Source organism: Perognathus longimembris, chromosome 4, assembly GCF_023159225.1.
Source record: "Perognathus longimembris pacificus isolate PPM17 chromosome 4, ASM2315922v1, whole genome shotgun sequence".
NCBI classification, from domain to species: domain Eukaryota; kingdom Metazoa; phylum Chordata; class Mammalia; order Rodentia; family Heteromyidae; genus Perognathus; species Perognathus longimembris.
This window is the reverse complement of record NC_063164.1, coordinates 78,118,044-78,140,478: the sequence shown is the minus strand read 5'-3', so window position 1 is coordinate 78,140,478 and position 22,435 is coordinate 78,118,044. Positions and strand designations below refer to the sequence as shown.

The 22,435-nt window shown below is 35.4% G+C and overlaps 1 protein-coding gene across 1 annotated transcript in view; it reads right to left on the bottom strand.

Moving 5' to 3' along the window:
- The window catches only part of Lrp1b (LDL receptor related protein 1B), a 1,711,024-nt gene that overhangs the window by 1,361,309 nt on the left and 327,280 nt on the right, over positions 1–22,435 (bottom strand). Inside the window, exon 2 of the mRNA XM_048345540.1 lies at positions 12,565–12,687. Coding sequence (XP_048201497.1) covers positions 12,565–12,687 — 123 coding nt within the window. The remainder of the gene's footprint in view (positions 1–12,564; positions 12,688–22,435) is intronic.

The window sequence follows — 22,435 nt, the reverse complement described above, 5'->3', positions numbered from 1 at the left end:
TATCCTTTTTCTTAACAATCTTATCAATGGCACAAGGTGTTAAGATGTGTCTTGAAACACAACTGACAGTAATCTCATTTTTCATTCTCAGATAAAGACAGAAAAACTAATAAAAGCCAATATTAGATTTGAGGATGAAGAAGAGAGAGCACAAAAAATAAAACTCAAGAGATACTAGGGCTGGGAATATGGCCTAGTGGTAAAGTGCTTGCCTTGTATACATGAAGCCTTGGGTTTGATTCTTCAGCACCACATATATAGAAAAAGCCGGAAGTGGCGCTGTGGCTCAAGTGGTAGAGTCCTAGCCTTGAGAAAAAAGAAGCCAGGGACAGCGCTCAGGCCCTGAGTTCAAGGTGCAGGACTGGCAAAACAAAAAACAAAAAACAACAACAAAAAAAGAGATACTAGGTTCAAACTTACTAACCTCACTGATCCCTTAGCTAATATTTCTTAATTTTAATCTTAGGGGAATTGTGCCTTGCTGAAGTTCATAATTTAAATCACAGTACCTCATAAATCACAGTACCTCAGAATGTGACTGTGTTTGAAGAGAGAGACTTCAAAGATATAATTTAAGTAAAATGGAGTCATTATAAGTCCTAATTAATATGACTGGTTTTCCTATAAGAAAAGATGACGACAGCTGGGAATATAGCCTAGTGGTAAGAGTGCTTGCTTCTTATACATGAAGCCCTAGGTTCAATTCCTCAGCACCACATATATAGAAAAGGCCAGAGGTGGTGTTGTGGTTCAAGTTGGCAGAGTGCTAGCCTTGAGCAAAAAAAAGCTAGGGACAGTGCTCAGGCCCTGAGTTCAAGCTCCATGACTGGCAAAAAAGAAAAGAAAAGATGATGAGAGCACAAACACACTTGAGGAGTGGACCACCTTTAGATCACAAAAATGACGATTATCTACAAAATTAGATGAACGTGGCAGCATGAAAACAACCTTATCCATGTCTTTACTTAGAGAAATCCAGCCTCAATAAAATAAAATTCTTTTTAGTTTGTGTCACTAGGTTGTGGTATTATGGTAGCTATAAAAAAATAATATTCTGGTAGAAAGAATTGTAAACATGCCTCCCATTTCCCTTCACTGTTATATAGGATCTTCTTTTAAAAAAATATGAGTGAAACCAGAGACTTTGATGAGATATTGTGTTCTGTATTATGTTAATCATGTAGAAGAAAGGAGCATATCCAAATTTCCATGACACAAATGAAGATATTCTTTAAAAGAATATGGCTCACTCAAATAAGAGTAAAGATGGAAGATGAAAGAAAGCAATATAGGAAAATAATAATTGATTGAACATATTAATAATCCTCTCTCTAGCCATTACTACATCTGTCTTTTACTTTTAGTATATTTATCACAAGACTTGTCTCATTGTAGATGCTTGCTTAAAATCTGTTGTGTATAAGAGCCACACATGCACAAGCTTGGGGAGACTGAACTTACGGAATTATATACAAAGGAAGGGAAATAGGCTGAAGTGAATATAATGTGAGTTGGGCATGTAGAAAATTCTTTATTAAAAGGTAAGATGCTCATCTTGGGAATCTCTGTCATTCTCTCAGCCTAATGTACTTTCTATGAAAGTTTGTATAACATGCTACTATACTTATCTTAAGATTTTTTTTCCTTATTTATTGTCAAAGTGACGTACAGAGAGATTACAGTTTCATACCTTAGGCCTTGGGTACATTTTTTGTACTGTTTGTTACTTCCTCACTCATTCTTCCCTCCCCCTCCCCCTTTCCCTCTCCTCCCATGAGTTGTCATCAACAATAGAAGCTACAGTTTCACATGGCATATTAAAAGTTATTACAACAGTGATACAACAGTCGTTTCCATAACTTGGAGTTCATTTCACTTAGCATCATCTTATGTATTCATAAGGGCATAGCTATTAGGCTCTTGTGATCTTCTAATGTGACTAGCCTAAGCCTGTACTAATTATTCCCTATGAGGGAGACCATAGAGTTGTTTCTTTGGGTATGGCTCACTTCACTTAGTATAATTTTTTCCAAGTCCTTCCATTTCCTTACCAATAGGGCAATGTCATTCTTTCTGATAGAGGCATAAAATTCCATTGTGTATATGTACCACATTTTCCTGATCCATTCATCTACTGAGGGGCATCTGGGTTGTTTTTATATTTTATCCATGACAAATTGTGCTGAGATGAAAATTGTTGTGCTGGTGTCTTTAGTGTGTTTTTGCTTGTGGTCTTTTGGGTAGATGCCCAAAAGTAGAGCTGCTGGGTTATAGGGGAGCTCTATGCTTAGCCCTCTGAGGAATCTCCATACCGCTTTCCAGAGTGGCTGGACCAGTATACTAAAAGAAGGAGTAGGAGAAACACTTGGGCTCCTTGACATAGGATGAAACTTCCTTAACAAAGACTCATAAATGCTACAAATCAAGGAAAAAATAGGCAAATGGGCATCAAACTGCAGAGCTTCTGTAGGGCAAAGGACATAGCTCACAAGATAAACAGAAAGCCCACAGATTGGGAGATCTTTAGAGGCCATACAACGGACAAAGGCCTAATATCTAAAATATATGCAGAATTTAAAAAATTACATTCCTCCAAAACAAAACTGCAAAGAACCAACAGTCCCCTCAACAAGTGGGCTAAATACTTAAAAAGAAATTTCTCTGATGAGGAAATGAGAATGGCCAAGAGACATATCAAAAAGTGCTCTACATCACTGGCCATAAAAGAAATGAAAATCAAAACAACATTGAGATTCCACCTCACCACAGAAAGAATGTTCTTTATCAAGAAAATAAAAATAATAAATGTTGGAAGGAATGTGGCCAATAGGGAACCCTACTTGATCTTAAGTTTTGTGACTAACTTTTGAAGATCTCTATAAAATAGCTATCTTTATGCTTTATTTAATCTTCTGTAAAAGAGGACCATGAGTAGTACCCAAGGCAACTTTACATTTAACCTCTACAGGTCCTTAATCCCATTAGAAAATATTAGAATATATTGTATGTTTGAAAATACACAAGACTCAACACTAATTTTATGGTCATGTCAAGCATATGTTGTGAAAGGAACTATCACTATGAACTTTACCTCAAATGTCTTTTTTTTCTTCAATATGGATATCAATTAAATTTTATTGCATGATATTCTATATGACTGAATGTTTGGGTAGTCATAGAAAATACTAATTCTTCCCAGACTTCTACTAACTTAGAAATTCATATTTGAGAAAATTTCAGATGTGAATATATACAGTCTGCCAAGAAAATGTTTTTGTCTTTTTTTTCTGTTTGTCTTTTGCTTTTTTGGTACTGGGGATCAAACCCAGAATGTTGCACTTGCTAGGCAAATGCTTTGCCACTGAGCTACATCCCAGCCCTGTTTTATTTTATTTTTTTTAATTCTTTGAGTAATAAGCATAGTTTTTCTTTTTAGTGATGAATATATTATTGTTTTCACATAGTGCAAACAAGTTGAGTGGGTTTGTACACACCTGATAACTATTCCTCAGCAGGAATATTAGCTTCAGTTTGAGTGAATGTATAACATAGATCTTGTTTTCTCACCTGAAAAACTATGATTGTAAACAAATCACATTTTCATCGTAGGTTCTAGTCCTCTTTAGTGGTAGAAAATGGCTGTTGTTAGAATTTACAAACTTATGCTGTCATTTATGCATTTTATTAATATGGATTATAATTCCTTAGTGTAGAATACTTATAACATGGAAAGTATGACTAGCATATTTTATTCACTTTATCAGAAAATAAAGACACTGAATTAAAAAAAAAACTGAGTCTGTGTTATGTTTTGTAGCTAGATATCATTTCTAAAACAGTCAACAGCTACCCCTCTAAATTTGTTTTATAGATCACCAACAGAGTTATTGTCAGGTCAGTTTTGTTTTCAAGAGTTGGGACAACATATCTTCCAACAACTTTTGGAAAAACAAAAGTTGAACTGTTTTTAAGTTACTGAATGGTATATTCATTTACATAAGAACAACAGTAGTTAAATTACAATTTTTCAGAGGTTACCTAATAATGTAGAAATGAGCTTTGAATACATAAGAAATTGACTAGGTTCCATTCCATGTCTCTTTAACAGAACTCCAACATTAGTATTCTGTATTGGATAAGATGTATATTTTCAAATATGGTGGGGTATTTTTTTTTTCTTTAGTGGGGCTTGAATTCATGGCCCAGGAGCTGTTGCTGAGTGCTCTCCACATTGAGCCACAGTGCCCCTTCCAGTTTTCTGGCAATTAACAGGAGATAAGAGTCTCAGGGACTTTCTTGCCTATGTTGGCTTTGAACCTCAGTCTGCAGATCTCTGTCTCCTGAGTAGCTAGGATAACAGGTATGAGGCACTGGCACCAGCCCAATTGGGCTTTAATTGCAATTTTATGCTGGTTTAAAAATGTACATATGGAATATATATAGAATTTAAAATGGAGTATACAAATAGTCATATATTTATAATTTATTTTTATATAGTTTATATATTATGTAATGTAAATGGAAGAAAAATAGATACACATACCCATACATACAGACTACATCAGAAAGCTGTGTGTGTTTACTAGGAATCCCATTAAGAGAATATCACATGAGTGGCTTTATATTTTTCATAATTCTGTTTCAAAAATATTGAAGCTCTAACTATTAGCAGGGGTTGCTATTTCCTAAAATCTCTCTTCTTGAAGATGGCTGCCTTTTAGTCATCATTTCTAATGATTCAAACTGTATGACAAAGCATTTTGCTCAATAGTGAATTCTACAATGAAGAATTATATGAATAGTTATTTTCTCTAGGCTATTCAGTCAGAACCTTAAGGAATACAGTTTTCCTTGTTTTTCTACATTGCTTCTGAGAACCTGGAACTTTTTTTTCTTCTGATAAGTCACTCTCCTTTCCTCTACTTGATTCTATGAAATTGGATAGACAATAATTTGGATATGTGCCTTTTCTTCCGGAGAGATAAAGAAACAAAGATGGTTGAAGGAGGAAGGGAGGGAAGGAAAGAAGGAAGGAAGAAAGGAAAAAAGAATAATGATAGGAACAAAAGGAAGGAAGGAAGGAAAGAAAGAAAAATGGTTGGAGATTGGGAAGAATCTTATAAGTTGAAAGCAATGTTTACGTGTACATTCAGTGAATTGATTCACTCTAAGCTTTTGGCTAATTTTACCCATTGTGACATGGAGCCTTTTCCCCTACATAAGCATTTTTTGCCATCCCTCAAATCACGAAAGTGAATATTCCAATATTTTTAGAAAAAAGAAAAACAAATGAAAATCCAAACTCTATTTATCATAGTGCTCTACCTTCAACAAGGCCACTGTAGTTGTTAGTTAGATGATGAGACTCTGCCCTATTGGCAGTTTCATAGGCATAGACGAAGGTTCAATATCCTTCTTTTAGAGTGCAGTGATAAAAGATAGAAGAAAGGAGGAAGAGAGAATGGCATTTTCATTAAAAAACAAGTTCATGGAAAACAACACCCTTCAGTATTTAATTTAGCAAAATATGTCATTTACAAAGCACCTTTGAGTGAAAATCAAATGTAAATTTTATACAATGACTATAAAGAATAAAATGTCCTGGGGGGGGGGGGGATGGGATGTGCTCACCCGTGAAATCCCCAATGCTAGATTAGTTGAAGATAATTGATGGACTGAACAGTTTCTGGAAAGACTCCTTGCTGAGCTTACAGCTTTGTCCCAGCAGATCCCTGCAAGCGCATTTGTTTACTGTACATTATCCCTTAAGCCAAGGAGATTTTATCAGAGTTGTCTCTAGAACTCATCTGTTTCATTTCACTCTTTTTACTTCACAGCATTTCTGATTCATTCCCTATAGTTTGAGTTCAGGCATAGGAATGTGCACCTTGTTTATTCCAACAACAACCTGTGGTCTTGGATCAGAAGAACAAAGAGCAGCAACCTCTTTTTGTCATTGCTGAGCTTCCTCTGCCTAAGTGAATGATAGGTAACTCAGTTCTGTCACTTATGCCTGCAACCAACCTCTCTTAAAATTGCAAAGACTAGTAGAGACTTGTTAGCGAATATTGGTACAAAAAGAGGAGAAATGTCATCTACTTCTTTGTCCCCACTGTGCTAGGGAAATGAGCCAACATTAGATATGCCTTTCTAATTCACAATTACTTTTTCTACCTTCGCATTGCCCTTCCTATCAGATCTTTAGTGGAAGATTTTTTAAAAAATGAGGGAGGGGTCAATGGTTTTGGCCTTTCTACTGCTAAGGAGAAGGACCTAATAATAAAATGAACAAAACAAAAAGAATTGAAAGAGATGTAAACTGTTCTCATGGGCCTCATATGCTTTTCTTAATATGTAAGATCATTTCAGTTTCTCTAGCTAAGGAACAGCTTTGCACTGGGCTTCTGATATATTAGCTCATTGCAAAGTGACCTCTAAATCACTGTGACTTACAAACAAGGATCATATTTTCATCCATTTTATTGTTCATGTAGCCTTCTTTCAATGCCTTATTCCACTATATATTTTAAAGACAGTATCTGATTGCTAATAATCTCCCTTCTGAATCCCATTTTATTTCTCTGACCTGTGTCAAAGAAAGAAAGTTTAGAAGGATATTATAAAAGGATTTCTAGCTTATACCATAAGGGAAAGGTGAACATACAAAGTTCATTAACATTCCACTATCTTAATAAAGTTTTAAATCTGACAACAAGGAGAACTTAATAGAAGCAATGGTCAGTTTTTGCAGTCATATCTAACCTAATGACTTACAGTCATTTTCATTTTTCATCAATACTTCTGTTCCTATTACCCCAGAGACTTGTTATTTTTACCACATTGTTCATTTAGAGATAATCACTCCCAAAGCCAGTATGAAATAACCTTATAGGGATAGCCTTCCAGATTTTCAGATGACACTATATTTTTAAATTAGATGTCCTGAAGGGCCTTCTTAGGAATTGGACCTTTCCTTACCTCACTTTTTCAAAGTAGGAGCAAAATTTCAAAAAAAAAAAAAAAAACGTTTATAGGATCTGCTTTCACAAATAACAACATATTTAGTCAGTTACAAAACATTATAAACTCAATTTCCTCTTTAAAAAATAGGTAACACATACATTTCAGGACTTCAGCAGCAATCAATATTTTTTTCATGAATTAACTGTTAACCCATTCTTTTATTAAACTTGAGACTTTAAACTTTAGACTTTATTTTTGAGAAAGTAACCAGAAAATGTCACCTGCTCCATACCAATACTACCAAATTTGTCCTATATTTGTATGTGTATATGCAAAATGTAACTACTATACCTAGTTATTAAAACTGCTTACAATAAAACTCAAATCAATATGTGTGGGAGATTATTTACTTCCTAGGAATGCCGTAAGGAATGACAGGTTATTCTGCAAGGAGTAGCTGGACACATATCAAACAATTCTGAAGGTAAATTGGTTTACCAGAGCCCTGACTGAACACTTTGAAATAAGATTGGTTATGAGTAACAGTATTCACTTTTTAAGAAAAATTCATCTAAGCATTTCACTATGAAACAGATGGTATCATTTCCAGGAGTCATACAAAGGTTGTCAATTGCCAAGAATAAAGTTATATAACATTATACATGGAAGACTTGAGCTATGAAATAAAGCATCCCTTACAGTCAAAAGCCCTTACTAACCTGCCATGCAGTGGATTGATAGTAGGGAGAAAATAGAATACATGCATCCAGGTAATTTGACTATCCTTTTTTTCTCCTCTTTGTTTCTTTACTGTAAGACTTTTAAAGTTGGCTTTGGAAACAAACAGACCTTTTTGAGAACATTCATTGTCCCACCTACCATAATGTCAGTTCTTGAGAGCCAGTAAATATCTGTTAGAATCAAAACAATCTGTTAGAATACCAAAACAATTGTTTTCAAGACAGGTAGCCCATCTGGTTGTTGTCCCTTCTCTTTTTTTCTTTCTATTCTTTATGCTTTCAATAGAATTATCAGCTGGAAAGATAGGGTAGTTATTCTCTGGGTAAGTAAGTCTCCCACTTCCATGCGAAGGGGATAGTAGAGTCGAAAAAAAATGGCAAGCAAGTAAGTCTCTATCTTTCTAGAGCTGCCATATCAATGGTGAATTCTCTACTTTTGTAGCTTTGTACTTATTTTTGTTACAAGTATGCCAGTGCAATTATAACAAAAACATATGTACAATTGTTTGGGAAGAAAAGATTTTGAAGATTGAACCATATTACCTCAGTCTGCCAACATGAGTGTTTAAATGTCAGCACGGTTCTGTGTAGAATTATGTCATTCTATGCTTGGATTGTACTTGGACAGAGATCTCTGTCAGGCATGCTTCAGCTATGGCACTTTAACAAGGATTTGGCAAGCTACAAGGTGCTAGCTAAATATAGCCTGTAGCATGTTCCTATACAGGCTTCATGTTATAAAATGGTTTCCCACCTACATTTGAAAGGGTTTCCCAAACAAACTAAGATCATATATATATATATGATAGCAGTCTTATGAATGGATGGAACCTACCTAAATATGTCCTATCTGTTCCCTTACAAGGAAATTTTTCCAGCATATGAAAAAGCACAGGACAAAGTAAGGTTATTGCACAAGTTATTACAACACTCCACGCTGCAAATATCATCCTCCCACATGATCATTTTTATTATTTGTTAGCCAGTTCTGTAGAACATTACCTGTAATTGAAGAACTCTAAATTAGAATGTAAAAGGGCCAGTATAAGGTAATAGGGAAGGAAAACAAGTGATGTGGCTAATACCTTCCTTATTTAAATGTAGGCTCCAGTTTTAAGTATAATAATATCAAATTCTCACAAAACATAGTACACAAGATGGAGCTGATTGTTGGAAAGGAAGTGGCATTTTAGCATTCAAGAGAAAATTCCCAAGAATAATTACAATTTAAATACTTCAGAATAAATGTGCCTTTCAAGAAAACTTCAGTGCCACAGATGTAATGAAGCTTTCACTTCACAAATAAACATTTCATTCTGGTTGCACACCAGAGTAACTATTAGCTGTGAATTGAAAGCAATGAGAAAATAGGGATTTTCCTGATTTTCTGTTATTAATACCTCATAATCTCTAAATATGGTGTCAATTATAATCTAGATACTACAAAAAGTATTTCCGATGATGTTAAGAAATAGATTTTTGTGTTTCTAGCTAAAAAGAAAGATTCCTTATACACAGAAGTAAAGTTAGAAATTATTAACATTTTCCACTCTCAGATATTAGGTAACTCTTCTTAAATTGATTTATTAGTAACCCAAGAAACACAAACTGTTTACTTTCTATGTTACTGAAATCAGACTCCTGCTTCTTGGATATTTGATGTTACATAAAAACAAAAGTGGAAAAAAAATGTAAGCTCATTAAACTTCCATTTGCCTTAAAATCTAAAATAATCTCCAAGACTTTATATGTACTTTTCTTCTAAAGCTTTTCTGCTATCATTGTTTAGCAGGTAAATCTTTTCTTCTTCTTCAATAATACTTATTGTTTACTTGAATTTTACTACTGTGACCCTTCACATGGTCATAGTGAATTGCATAGTGGATTTGTGTTTCATCTTAAATGCTACGTATACTTAGGAAAAATAAATGCATGCATTATTTGTTTCACCTAATATTTTGTATATATAGCACACATAGTTTTCAAAGACAGTTAAATACCTTGTTCATATACTGAGAAAAAATGTCTCTGGAAAGAAAGAAATCATTTTTTCACTATTTTTATTCTTAATTCTGGTCATTACACTGAATGCATATATTCATATAATTATAAATTGATATATTTTATGTACATTAGTACATTGCAAAACATTGTGATTAAAAGAAATAGGAATTGTGAAACTGAGTTGAGAAATTTGAGTAGAAAATGCTTGATTTTTTTTCATAAAGCCTTAGTTTTATGATTGCCTATTTATTGACTATCTGGAGCAGATTAACTAAATATAGATGGAAATATGTCATAGTTTAAATATACAATGTAACTATTACTTTTTAAGTTTTCTTAAATGCCTACATTGTCTACATAGGTTCTTGTAAATCATCATGTTCAGACTGATATTACTATTGGCCTTCTTTAACACAAGGAAACTCATTGATCTGTTTCACCAGCAAAGAGAACTCTTGCCTAGATACACAATGTAGCCATTCTCAAAAATTCTATGAGATCATAGTTAATTGCACTTCCCTGCTATCATTGCCTTCCTGCAGATGGTTCTATAAATCTACCTCACATTTCTGTCTTTTTCACTTCATAGAGTTTTTGGGAGGATCAAGGCAGAGGCAAAATGCTACTATCAACACTAAGGCACAGCCATTGTGATTTTACTGTGATAATTTTTTCCTTCTGAGAAGATGAATCTTAATAGTACCCTAATTGGGAAGGAAGATTAAAAATGGTTAGGATGGTGGCTCATGTGTAATCCCAATGACATGAAAAGCAGAAACCAAGAAGATAATGGTTCCATATAAGCACAGGAAAAAGGTCAGATATAAAAATATCAGTGACAAAAACTAGTTGTAATCATCACAATTGTAATTCCAGATATAAAGCATCTTTGCCTGGGACCCATGCTAGAAAACAATTGTGAGAACGAATGTGAAAAATAGCAAAAAGCAAAAAGTGATGGAGGAGTGGTTCAAATGATAGAAAGCACTTGCTTGCTAAGTATGAGACACTGAATTTAAATGCCAATATTTTTGGTGTAATTCTGTCATTTACACAATTCAATTCAATGACAAATAATATTGTCTTTTAGCTTACTTTATCTTCTTTTTTAAAAAAAATATGTCTACTTACTTTAACTTCTATACTCATTAAGCCAATGAATTTCTCTCCCTTTATGTACATACAAAAACAAATATGCCATAAAATCCACATATTTAGGATATGAAATTTTACATATACATATTTTATATCATGCAACCAACATCATAATTAAATTTTAAGTCAACTTTATCATCTTTCCAAAAGACTTCAGACAATGTTAACAGTCAGTTTCATTCTCTTTGTCTGTGTAGTATTTATATATTAGTGTATATTGTATCCTTTAAATGAATAGACTTAGAAAAATCTGGTCATTTTAAACTTTCTTCCACTTAGCACTCATTTCAAGCTTATCTACATCATAGTACTTCCTTCCTGTTCTTGACAAATAATAACAGTTAGAATATATTCAGAAGATCCATTTATCAATTATATGTTATTGTTAATTTATTTTTACAGAAATGGTTATGTATTATAAAAATCCTAGTGAAGATCTTTAAATTTAAATAAAAAGTGGTAATTTTGGAAATGTAAGTAACTAGAATCTCTTGGGGGAAGTGGTATGTTGAAAGAAAATAGAAGTAATCAGTGAAAATATTCAAGATCACCTAAGTTGAACAACTTGTTTTACTCTAATAAATAAAAAGAATAGTAATTAACAAAACCTCTGTTTGCTGTTGGAAAGATTTCCCTCAATATACGTTATGTGTCCTGCTGCCATTTTATATATAAGTTGATAAAATGAAAAATTTTAGTGCTAATTGGTATCTGGATAAAATAAAGTAATATATATGATGGAGTGTTTTTCTCACTTTGACATCATAGAATTATGAAATAGTTTAGAGTTGAAAATTTGATGACATGTGAAGTTCATTGACCAAAACTAGATGTACTAGCATTCTCAGTGACAAATATTTGAGGTTGTTCATACTGCAAATATCAGGTAAGCATTAGAGACTGAAGACATTATTATTTTGTATTTATAACGAACATTGTAATGACTACCACTGAGATCCACATAGACAAAGTGCCCCCAGAGTGTGATGTTATTAACAACAGAGATCCTCTCTTGATAAACAAAACTTTTTTGTCTTTCAGGTTTAAAAGAAAAAAAAAAAAAACCCTATCATTTCTGTAGTGCCCTAGGATATTAACAGAAATAAAGTGGCAGTTTGTTTTTGTAACACTTTTTCTGTATGTTGGTGTCAAGATACATTACATAAATTATTAGAGAAAAACGATTTTGTTGCTATCTTTTACAATTTGAATTTTTTTCCTGCTCTAGTCTGTCTTTCTTATTATTGCAATCACATAAAATAATTAACCTTGAATTTCTTTATTTTATGTTAGCTCTCTTTAACACAGTTACAAAGAAAGCAGAAAAAAGGTTTTGATATATATATATATATATATATATATATATATATATATATATATATATATTTTTTTTTTTTTTTTTTGGCCAGTCCTGGGCCTTGGACTCAGGGCCTGAGCACTGTCCCTGGCTTCTTCCCGCTCAAGGCTAGCACTCTGCCACTTGAGCCACAGCGCCGCTTCTGGCCATTTTCTGTATATGTGGTGCTAGGGATCCGAGGCAGGCACTCTTGCCACTAAGCTATATCCCCAGCCCCGGTTTTGATATTTTTGTGTTATTAAAAAAAATACAAGTAAACTAGAATAGCAGTCATCTGTGAAATCAACTGACATTTAGTTTCACATGGAAGATAAATCCAAAAGGCACAAGAACCTTTCTACTCACAGGTATCTAAGGACTCGTCTGAATCATCTGGACAGTCAGGGTCCCCATCACACAGCCAGCTCTGGGAGACACAAGTCACGTGATCTTGGCAAAGAAATTCACCAGGATCACACAACTGCTGATCTGAAAATGAAAATGTTTTGAAATAAAATATGAATGATCTGAACATGAGTCAAAGAGCAATACAAAGATGAAATGTGAGAAAGCAATAATAAAAAGTACATGAATATGATCCACATTTTTCCATTTAGCTGCAAATCTATATCAAATAATATCTTGATTTTACCAGCTAAGTTCAAGAACACATTTTGTTAATCTAGACTTTATGAAGACTTACACAGTCTGTTCTGGAAAACGTTAAGAATTTACATTCATGACAGATGATTTCAGCATATCAAATAGGGCATGTAGATATTCCAGATTGTGAACTCTGTGGAATGTGTTTAATCAAAAAGAAACTAAACATAGGATAAACAAAAATAAGTAGGAAGCTAAGTATCATAATTAAACCTTGTCCCTTGAATATCTGTTTTCACCCTGATACTGGGGTTTCATAGACACATGAGTGGCAAACCTATACCATAGAATTTGCTTCCATATTTAACTATGAATTAAACAAGGACATATCTGATTCTAGGTAGAAAAAGTGATTGCAAATGTCCATAAATCTTTCTTTTACATTTGAACTTCAGATTTTAGTTGTGTAAAACTTAATTACAAAACAATAATTTTCCTTCTAATATTTCAAAATGTTTATAATGTTTCCTCAAGTTCTATCTCATTAAAGATCTTGATTTTTTACATTAACTCATACCAATGAATACATTAACTCATACCAATGAGTCCATAGAAAATAAATATTTTCTATTTTTAATATATATGAAATGGAAACATTTGATGGATTCAAAATGTGAGTGTTAGATATGACTTGCTATTTAAATCTATTTCTATCTATATACATACAGATTATTATTTTTATTTATTTACAAGGCCAATTTATGGGAAAATATGTCTACAATTGAATAATTCTAAGAACTGAAGTGAAAAAGACATAATGACAAACTTGAAGTGCAATGAATTCTGAAAATATTGACTAACATAAGATGCTGAATGAAAAACACAACTGGAGGTGTCAAAGAGGATTTGAAAGTGGAACATTTATCCCCAAAACCCATATGGGTAGAATAAGATCCTAAGCATTTACTCTGAGAAAAGTTTGAAAAGAGAAGTGAAATATCAGCTAGAAGTGAAAACAGCAAAGTTAAGTCTTATTAGAATGTTTTCTCAAATAACTTAGAAGAATAATTAGTTTTTGAAAATTGAGGAAGGTAATACTGGAAACGGTCATAAAAGTGTAGAATAATTGCTCTAGTAAAAGAATCAACAATGGATTTTGAGATGATTATATTTTAATAGCAGTGGAAGTATTGCTAATGTTGATATCTTTGACAGTTGAGTGGTCATTCGTTTATTTCAGATATCCAAATGTCCACCTAGATTGAACTATAAAGAATAGTCCAATCATTTTCATTCAAATGCATACCAATATATACATGGAAATAAATTCATTATGATTTTAAAATACTGGTTTCCCTGCCTCCCACCCATAAGTGAGGTGGAGTTAGGGCTATTTACCTAATGATTATGTGCTATCAGTTTGATAAGCAAGCTCTAATCTTTACAAACAATTTGCATTATGGCAGTCTGGCAGAAAGTTAATATTATCCCCCCAGGATATAACATACAAGAGAATTTTGCTATAACCCAGCTGTTCGTTTTTCAACAGATACTCCATTTCAGGAATAACTTTTATGCAATGTTGATTGCAGTTTTGAAATGAGAAATGTCTCTGTTTTTTGAAATGATTATTTTAAAAATGTTACCACTGGATTTAATTTCTTGAATCAGAAAAATTCAATATTGAATGCACTTTTTTTTTCTATTTATCCTACTTAATGCTTCAACCCACAATTGAGAGACAGCCATACTAATCATAATTTTACTGTCTTTTATTGGATAAAACATAAAGTTTTACACAGTAATTAAAACAGTAAGCTTATGGGAATGTGAAGGCTCTTATATCCCTAAGGAAGAATATCTAATTTGCATTACTTTTTAGTAATAGATTCTTGCCATCAACTCATACCAAGGTGAAGAAGACTGTATCTGTAGAACTTACTGATCTTGGAAACATTCTGGCATAACAAGAGATATTGGTATAATAATCTATATTTATATGAAAACATGTAATTCTTTATTTTAATTGTACCTTACAATAAATACCTTTTAGATGAGCGGGAAGACGGCGGAGGAGCAGCAGAGCCCTAGCTGAGCTCCCTCCGACGTCGCAGTTTTCCCATCCCACAGAAACTTTTACCCCTAGAAAGATAGCAAAAGTAAGTTCTAACAGTACAGGGATTCTGGCCAGGAAGGAAAAATTGACTTTGCTTGGCTGAAAACTGATATTGAGCTCCGGGTGGCATCCCACAGCTCATGCCAGTGCCTGCGCCGGCACAGTGTCCCGCACTCCCCGCAGCTAAAGCACTCAACAGAGACCTATGAGAAATCCTCCAGACTGCGGCGTTCAGACAGATCGTAGGCTGAGCACAGATGGGCCGAAATCACAGAGAAAGCGTGAGTACCCACATGAAAGTCACTCTCACTCGCGCCCACAGAGCAGCTTCTCCCCACCGCCAGAGCAAAGAGCCATCTTTGACACTGGCATAGGGTCAGACCAGACTGGTACTAAAGCCCACCTGGGGAAAGCGAGGACAAAGCGGCCATCTTTAAGAAGGGCAAGAGGGACCGACCAATGAGAGGCAGCTCAACCCAGGAGTACGACCCCTGCCCAGGCAGGGGGTGAGGGCTTGTCCTGGGCCTCAGCTCAGCTAGAGCTAGCCTGCCTGAATTGCTGGAATTCCTCAATTAAAAGCAAAAGCGGCGAGCAGCTACCGTACCAGTGGCACAGAACAGCCACATGGGAAATCAAACGGTTCCCGAGACAAAAAACGGTTCTGTTTAGAAGCCCAATTCCCAGCCCAAAACAGAGCTGAATTCCATACCCTGCTCTACCCAGGAGGCCGCCCCGCCCAGGAGGGAGGAACCTTCCCCAGGCGAGCAAGCCTCAGCTGGGTAAACCAGACCAGAGGCGCCCCGTCCTGCTGAGTCCACAGGCTATTCAAAGCCAGGCATTAGAGGCAGCGGCCCTACAGCAGACGGGTGGAGCCAAGGTTCCCAAGATTGCTCACATCCCCATCTAGAGAGGATGCCCAAGTTTTACCTGCAAGCTGTGTGAACCACAGAGCCCCAGGAATTCACTGACAGGGAAAGAGGGTCAGAGCAGATCCACCCCCTGCGAACTGAAAGCAAGTCAAACCAGCCAAGCGGCAGAATAGACAGCAGACCATCACAAGGACACCAGAGACTGTAGAAAGCCCACCCAAACAAGGAAGACTCCTTTTTATTTCTTTTTATTTTTTCTCAAACATTTTTTAAGGTTTCTTTTTTTTTTTCTTTATATTTTCATTTCTGAAACATCATTGGTTTGTTTTTGTTTTCCATTTTTACCTGTTGGTTGTATCAAGTTCTTTTTTGTTTGTTTTTGGTTGTTTGTTTCTTTGCCTGATTTTTTTCTTTTTTCCTTTTTACTTTTTTAAATAATTTTTCTCTGTTAGGTGCATCCGTCTTCCAGTATTTTTTCTTTATTTCTCTCTTTGCAATCTCTTTCTTTAAAAATTACTTTCCTATGAATAACACCTCCACTCTTTACTGCTAACTCTCCATTGTCCATCATTTTAACCTTATTCTTTCAACTGATTCTACCCTCCTCCACATTTCCACGTCAATGAAACTAAACCAAAATCATCACCCCCCCATACATTCTACTCTATTCTCTTTACTACCTCTAACTTACCCTCCTGACTTACTTCTAGGACCTCCAGATTCCATTGACTCCTGGATACTGGATAGAGGGTATCCCTGCTTATTCCGAGTGAATCAAAGGGGTTCATAGAGAAAGCCAGTCCAAAAAGAACTTAATATAAGAACAAGAATTGCTCATATGGTTGTAACAGTAAGTAAGTAACTACTGATTATAGGGCTCAGGATTGATTGTTATATTGAAATTGTATTCTTTAGGAACTCCAAATATAATTTTATACACAGGTATAAAAGGTATCTATATATAATTGTGAACTTCTAAGATTTACATAACAGTGCTTGGTAAGGTCTGCTTGGGGTCGTAAACAGTGCTCACAGGTGCTTGTATTTTGGCATTCCCAACCAAAATGGGCAGAAGAAACACAAGAAAGATGGCAAACAATGGAGTCTTATCTCCCACTCAAAACAAGCAGGTAGCAGAGCAGTCAATCAAAGACATAGAAGAGAACCCTCAAAATGCTCTACAAAGTTTACTGATAAACATGATAAATGAAAAGTTTGAATCTCTTCAGTCAATTATTCTAGAGCGTGTGGAGGCAAAGCAAAAATTAATGGACAATATCATGGCCTCCACAAATAGAAAGATAAATGAACTTCAAGAGTCAAATGAAAAGATAACTACCCAGTGAAAAGATTTGAAAGACAGCACTCAAAACCAAATTAATGAAGTTGATGAAGTAAAGAAGTCCATGCAGGACCTAAGAGATAATTATAGCAAGGACATGGAAATCATCAAGAAAGACCAGCAGAAGGAAAAGAGATTCAAAATCAAGTAGCTAGCCTACAGTCCCAACTAACTGAAGCAGAGGATCGAATCTCAGGAGCTGAAGATCCCTAGAATCTATGGAGAAAGATCTAAAAGCAATACAAAACCAATCCAATCGATAAAACAGATCGCTCCAGGAGAGTCAAGATACAATCAGAAAGCCCAATTTAAGTATAATAGGTGTTGAGGAAAACCTGGAGAAGGAAGTTAATGGAATAGGCAACCTATTTAACAGAATATTAGCCAAGAACTTCCCAAATATCCAGAAGGATAGGCCTATACAGATACAAGAAGCATTTAGAACCCCAAACCAACCAGACCAGAATAGGAGATCCCACCGACACATTGTGATCAAAACAGGATCAATAGAGTCCAAGGAAAGAATCCTTAAAGCTGTTAGGGAGAAGAAAACATTCACATATAAAAGAAAAGCAGTCAGAATTACCCCAGACTTCTCAGCAGAGACCATGAAAGCAAGGAGAGCCTGGAATGAGGTATGCCAAACCTTATATAAAAATAACTACCAACCAAGAATAGTGTACCCAGCTACACTCTCATTCATAGCCAAAGGTCAAATAAAAGTCTTCCACAGTAAGGAAAAACTGAAACAATATATCTCCACCAAACCAGCTTTACAAAAATTCCTCAAAGATGTACTATACAGGGAAAATATTCAAGATCACAATGCAGACAGAGAAATGAACCCTAAATAGTAAACCAGAATCCCGGATCAACAGATGGGAAGACTCAGCCTTTAACAAGATAGGTAAAATGAAAGGAACAAATGATCAACTCTCAATCCTAACTCTCAACATTAATGGACTTAATCCACCAATCAAACGACATAGGCTCATAAGTTGGATCAAAAATCAAGATCCATCTTTCTTCTGCCTCCAAGAGACTCATCTACTCAGCAAAAGTAAACATCTTTTAAAAGTGAAAGGCTGGAATTAAATCTATCAAGCAAATGGCCCCCATAAGCAGACCGGAGTTGCAATCCTATTATCAGACAAAATCGACGTCGAATTAAAAAAGGTAAGAAGAGACAAAGAAGGTTACTACATACTAGTAAAGGGATCTCTCTACAGGAAGATATAACCATCCTAAATATCTACACACCAAATACAGGAGCACCCAACTTCATCAAAAAAACACGACTGACTCTAAAAACAATCATAGACCCAAATACATTGATAGTTGGGGACTTTAACACTCTACTATCACCTCTGGATAGATCAACACGCCTAAAACTGAACATAGAAACCTCAGATCTAAACAATTGCATAGACCATCTAGACTTAATCGACATCTACAGAATATTCCACCCTGCAACAACAGAATATACATTCTTCTCAAAGGCACATGGAACATTCTCCAAAATAGATCACATCTAAGGGCACAAAGAAAATCTGTACAAATTCAGAAGTGTCAAAACCATTCCATGCATTCTATCAGACAACAATGGAATAAAATTAGAGCTCAACTCAAACAGCCACCACAGAAAATCCTACAATTCATGAAGGTTAAACACCACACTGCTGAACCATCAGTGGGTCATTGAAGAAATTAAAACTGAAATTCAAATGTTTATGAAACTCAACCAAGTAGAGGACACAAAGTACAAGCTCCTTTGGGACACAGCAAAGGCAGTACTCAGAGGAAAATTTATATCTCTGAATGCATACACCAACAAACTGGAGAAACAGAAACTCAATCATTTAAGGAAATTCCTTAATTTATTTGAAAGAGAACAACAAGCCAAACCACAAGTCAACAGACGGAAGCAAATAATTAAAATCAAATCAGAATTAAATGAATTAGAGACAAAAAAAAATTGAAAGAATCAACAAAACAAAGAGTTGGTTCTTTGAAAAAATCAACAAGATAGACAGACCCCTAGCCAACCTGACCAAAAAACGAAGGCAGCACACTCAAATAAACAAGATAAGAGATGAATCAGGTAACATCACCACAGAAACAACCAAAATTCAGACCATAATAAGGGACTATTTTGCAAACCTTTATGCCAACAAATTCGAGAACTTGGAAGAAATGGATGATTTTCTAGAAAAAATTCATATCCCCAAACTCAACCATGAAGATTTAAACCTTTGAACAAACTCATTTCCAGTATTGAAATAGAAACGGCCATAAGTGATCTCCCATCCAAGAAAAGCCCAGGCCCAGAAGGATTCACAGCAGAATTCTACAAGGCCTTCAAAACAGATCTCACAACAATATTTTTCAAACGCTTCAATGAAATTGAAAGAGAACGTACACAACCAGACACTTTCTCTGAAGCCAGTATAACCCTCATCCCAAAACCAGGCAGGAACTAATCACAGAAAGAGAACTATAGACCGATTTCCCTGATGAACATAGACTCAAAAATTCTCAACAAAATTCTGGCCAATAGACTTCAACAGGTCATCAAAAAAATCATACACTACTATCAAACTGGATTCATCCTAGGGATGCAAAGTTGGTTCAATACATGCAAATCAATTAATGCAATTCACTACTTCAACTGGAGCAAGGTAAAGCACCACATGGTAATATCACTCGATGAGGAGAAAGTGTTTGATAAAATCCAGTACCCATTTATGCTAAAAGCCCTGGAAAAATTGGGATTCCAGGGAGCATTCCTGAATATAATCAAGGCAGTTTATGACAAACCAACAGCAAGTATAACTCTAATGGTGAAAAACTGAAGCCATTCCCTTTAAAATCAGGAACAAGACAGGGATGTCCACTCTCTCCCATGCTCTTCAACATAGTACTAGAATTCCTAGCCAGAGAAATTAGGCAAGAAGAAAATATAAAGGGGACCCAAATAGGAAAAGATGAAGTTAAACTTTCTCTCTTTGCAGATGACATGATCCTATACCTAAAGAACCCCATAGACTCTACCCCCAAGCTACTAGAGCTGATCCAAAACTTTGGGCAAGTTGCAGGATATAAAATAAACCCTCAAAAATCAACGGCCTTTATCTATGCTAACGACCCAAAGACCGAGGCTGAAATCAGGAAAAGAACTCCTTTTGCAAAGGCCTCAAAAAACATAAAGTACCTAGGAATAACCTTAACCAAAGAAGTGAAAAACCTCTGCAATGAGAATTTTAAAAACATGAAAAATGACATTAAGGCAGAATTAAGGAAATGGAAAAATCTCCCATGCTCCTGGATTGGGAGGATTAATATAATCAAAATGGCAATATTGCAAAAGGTTATTTCCAAATTCAATGCAATACCCATTAATATTTCAACAACATTCTTTAAGGAAATAAAGGAAGCAATCCAGAAATTCTTATGGAACAATAAAAGATCTAGAATAGCAAAATTAATCCTAAGCAGAAAGAACGATGCTGGAGGAATTACAATACCCAACTTCAGGCTGTATTATAAAGCTATAGTAATAAAAAAACAGCTTGGTATTGGCACCAGAACAGACCAATGGAACAGAATTGAAGACCCAGAAATGAACCCACAGAACTACGCCTACTTAATCTTTGATAAAGGAGCTAAAACAATAGTCTGGAAGAAAGCTAGCCTCTTCAACAATGGTGCTGGCAAAGCTGGTTCAACACATGCAACAAACTAAAACTAGATCCTTATATATCACCCTGCACCAAAATCAATTCCAAATGGGTTAAAGACCTAGAAATCAAAACAGACACCATGAAAACACTAATCAAAGGAATAGGAGAAACACTTGGGCTCCTTGGCACAGGATGGAACTTTCCTAACAAAGACCCAGAAAGGCTACAAATCAAAGATAGGTTAGACAAAAGGGACTGCATCAAAATGCAGACTTCTGCAGGACAAAGGACATAGCTCGCAAGATAAACAGAAAGCCCACAGATTGGGAGAAGATCTTTACTGGCCATTCAACAGACAAAGGCCTCATATCTAAAATATATGCAGAACTAAAAAAAATTACCTTCCTCCAAAACAAAACCGCAAAGAACCAATAGCCCCCTCATCAAGTGGACTAGAGACTTAAAAAGAGACTTCTCTGATGAGGAAGTGAGAATGGCTAAGAGATACATGAAAAAGTGCTCTACATCACTCGCCATAAGAGAAATGCAAATCAAAACAACATTGAGATTCCATGTCACCCCAGTAAGAATGTCCTATATCAAGATAACTAACAATAACAACTGTTGGAGGGGATGTGGCCAAAAGGGAACCCTACTCCATTGTTGGTGGGAATGTAAACTGGTTCAGGCACTCTGGCAAGCGGTATGGAGATTCCTCAGAAGGCTAAACATAGAAATCCCCTATGACCCATCAGCCTCACTTTTGGGTATCTATCCAAAAGACCATAAACATAATCAGACTAAAGCCACCAGCACAGCAATATTCATCGCAGCACAATTTGTCATAGCTAGAAGCTGGAACCAACCCAGATGCCCCTCAGTAGAAGAATGGATCAGGAAAATGTGGTACATATACACAATCTAATTTTATGTCTCTATCAGAAATAATGATATTGCCCCATTTGTAAGGAAATGGAAGGACCTGGAAAAAGTTATACTAAGTGAAGCTAGCTAGACCCAAAGAAACATGGACTCTATGGTCTCCCTCTTAGGGAATAATTAGCACAGGTTTAGGCAAGTCACAGCAGAGGATCACAAGAGCCCAATAGCTATACCCTTATGAACACATAAGATAATACTAAGTGAAATGAACTCCATGTTATGGAAATGATTGTTGTAACTACTTTCAACATGCCATATGTAATTGTAGCCTCTATTATTGATGATGATCTTCCTGTATCACCTTCCTGTGGTTGTACCTACACTTTCTCTGTATCTTATCTGAGTATATTGGAAACCGGGTATACTGGTATTAGAACTAGGAAATTGGAAGGGAATACCAAAATCGAGAGACACGGGGTAAAAAAAGACAAACAACTACAAAAGCAATACTTGCAAAACTGTTTGGTGTAAATGAACTGTACAACTCATGGGGGGGGAAGGAAAGGGGGAGGGAGGAGGGAGGAATGAGGGAGGAGGTAACAAATAGTACAAGAAATGTATCCAATGCCTTATGTATGAAACTGTAACCTCTCTGTAATTCAGTTTGATAATAAATATATAAATACCTTTTATTATGTGATATGATTCTAGTTGAAATACTGTACATGAATTATCACAGATTGGT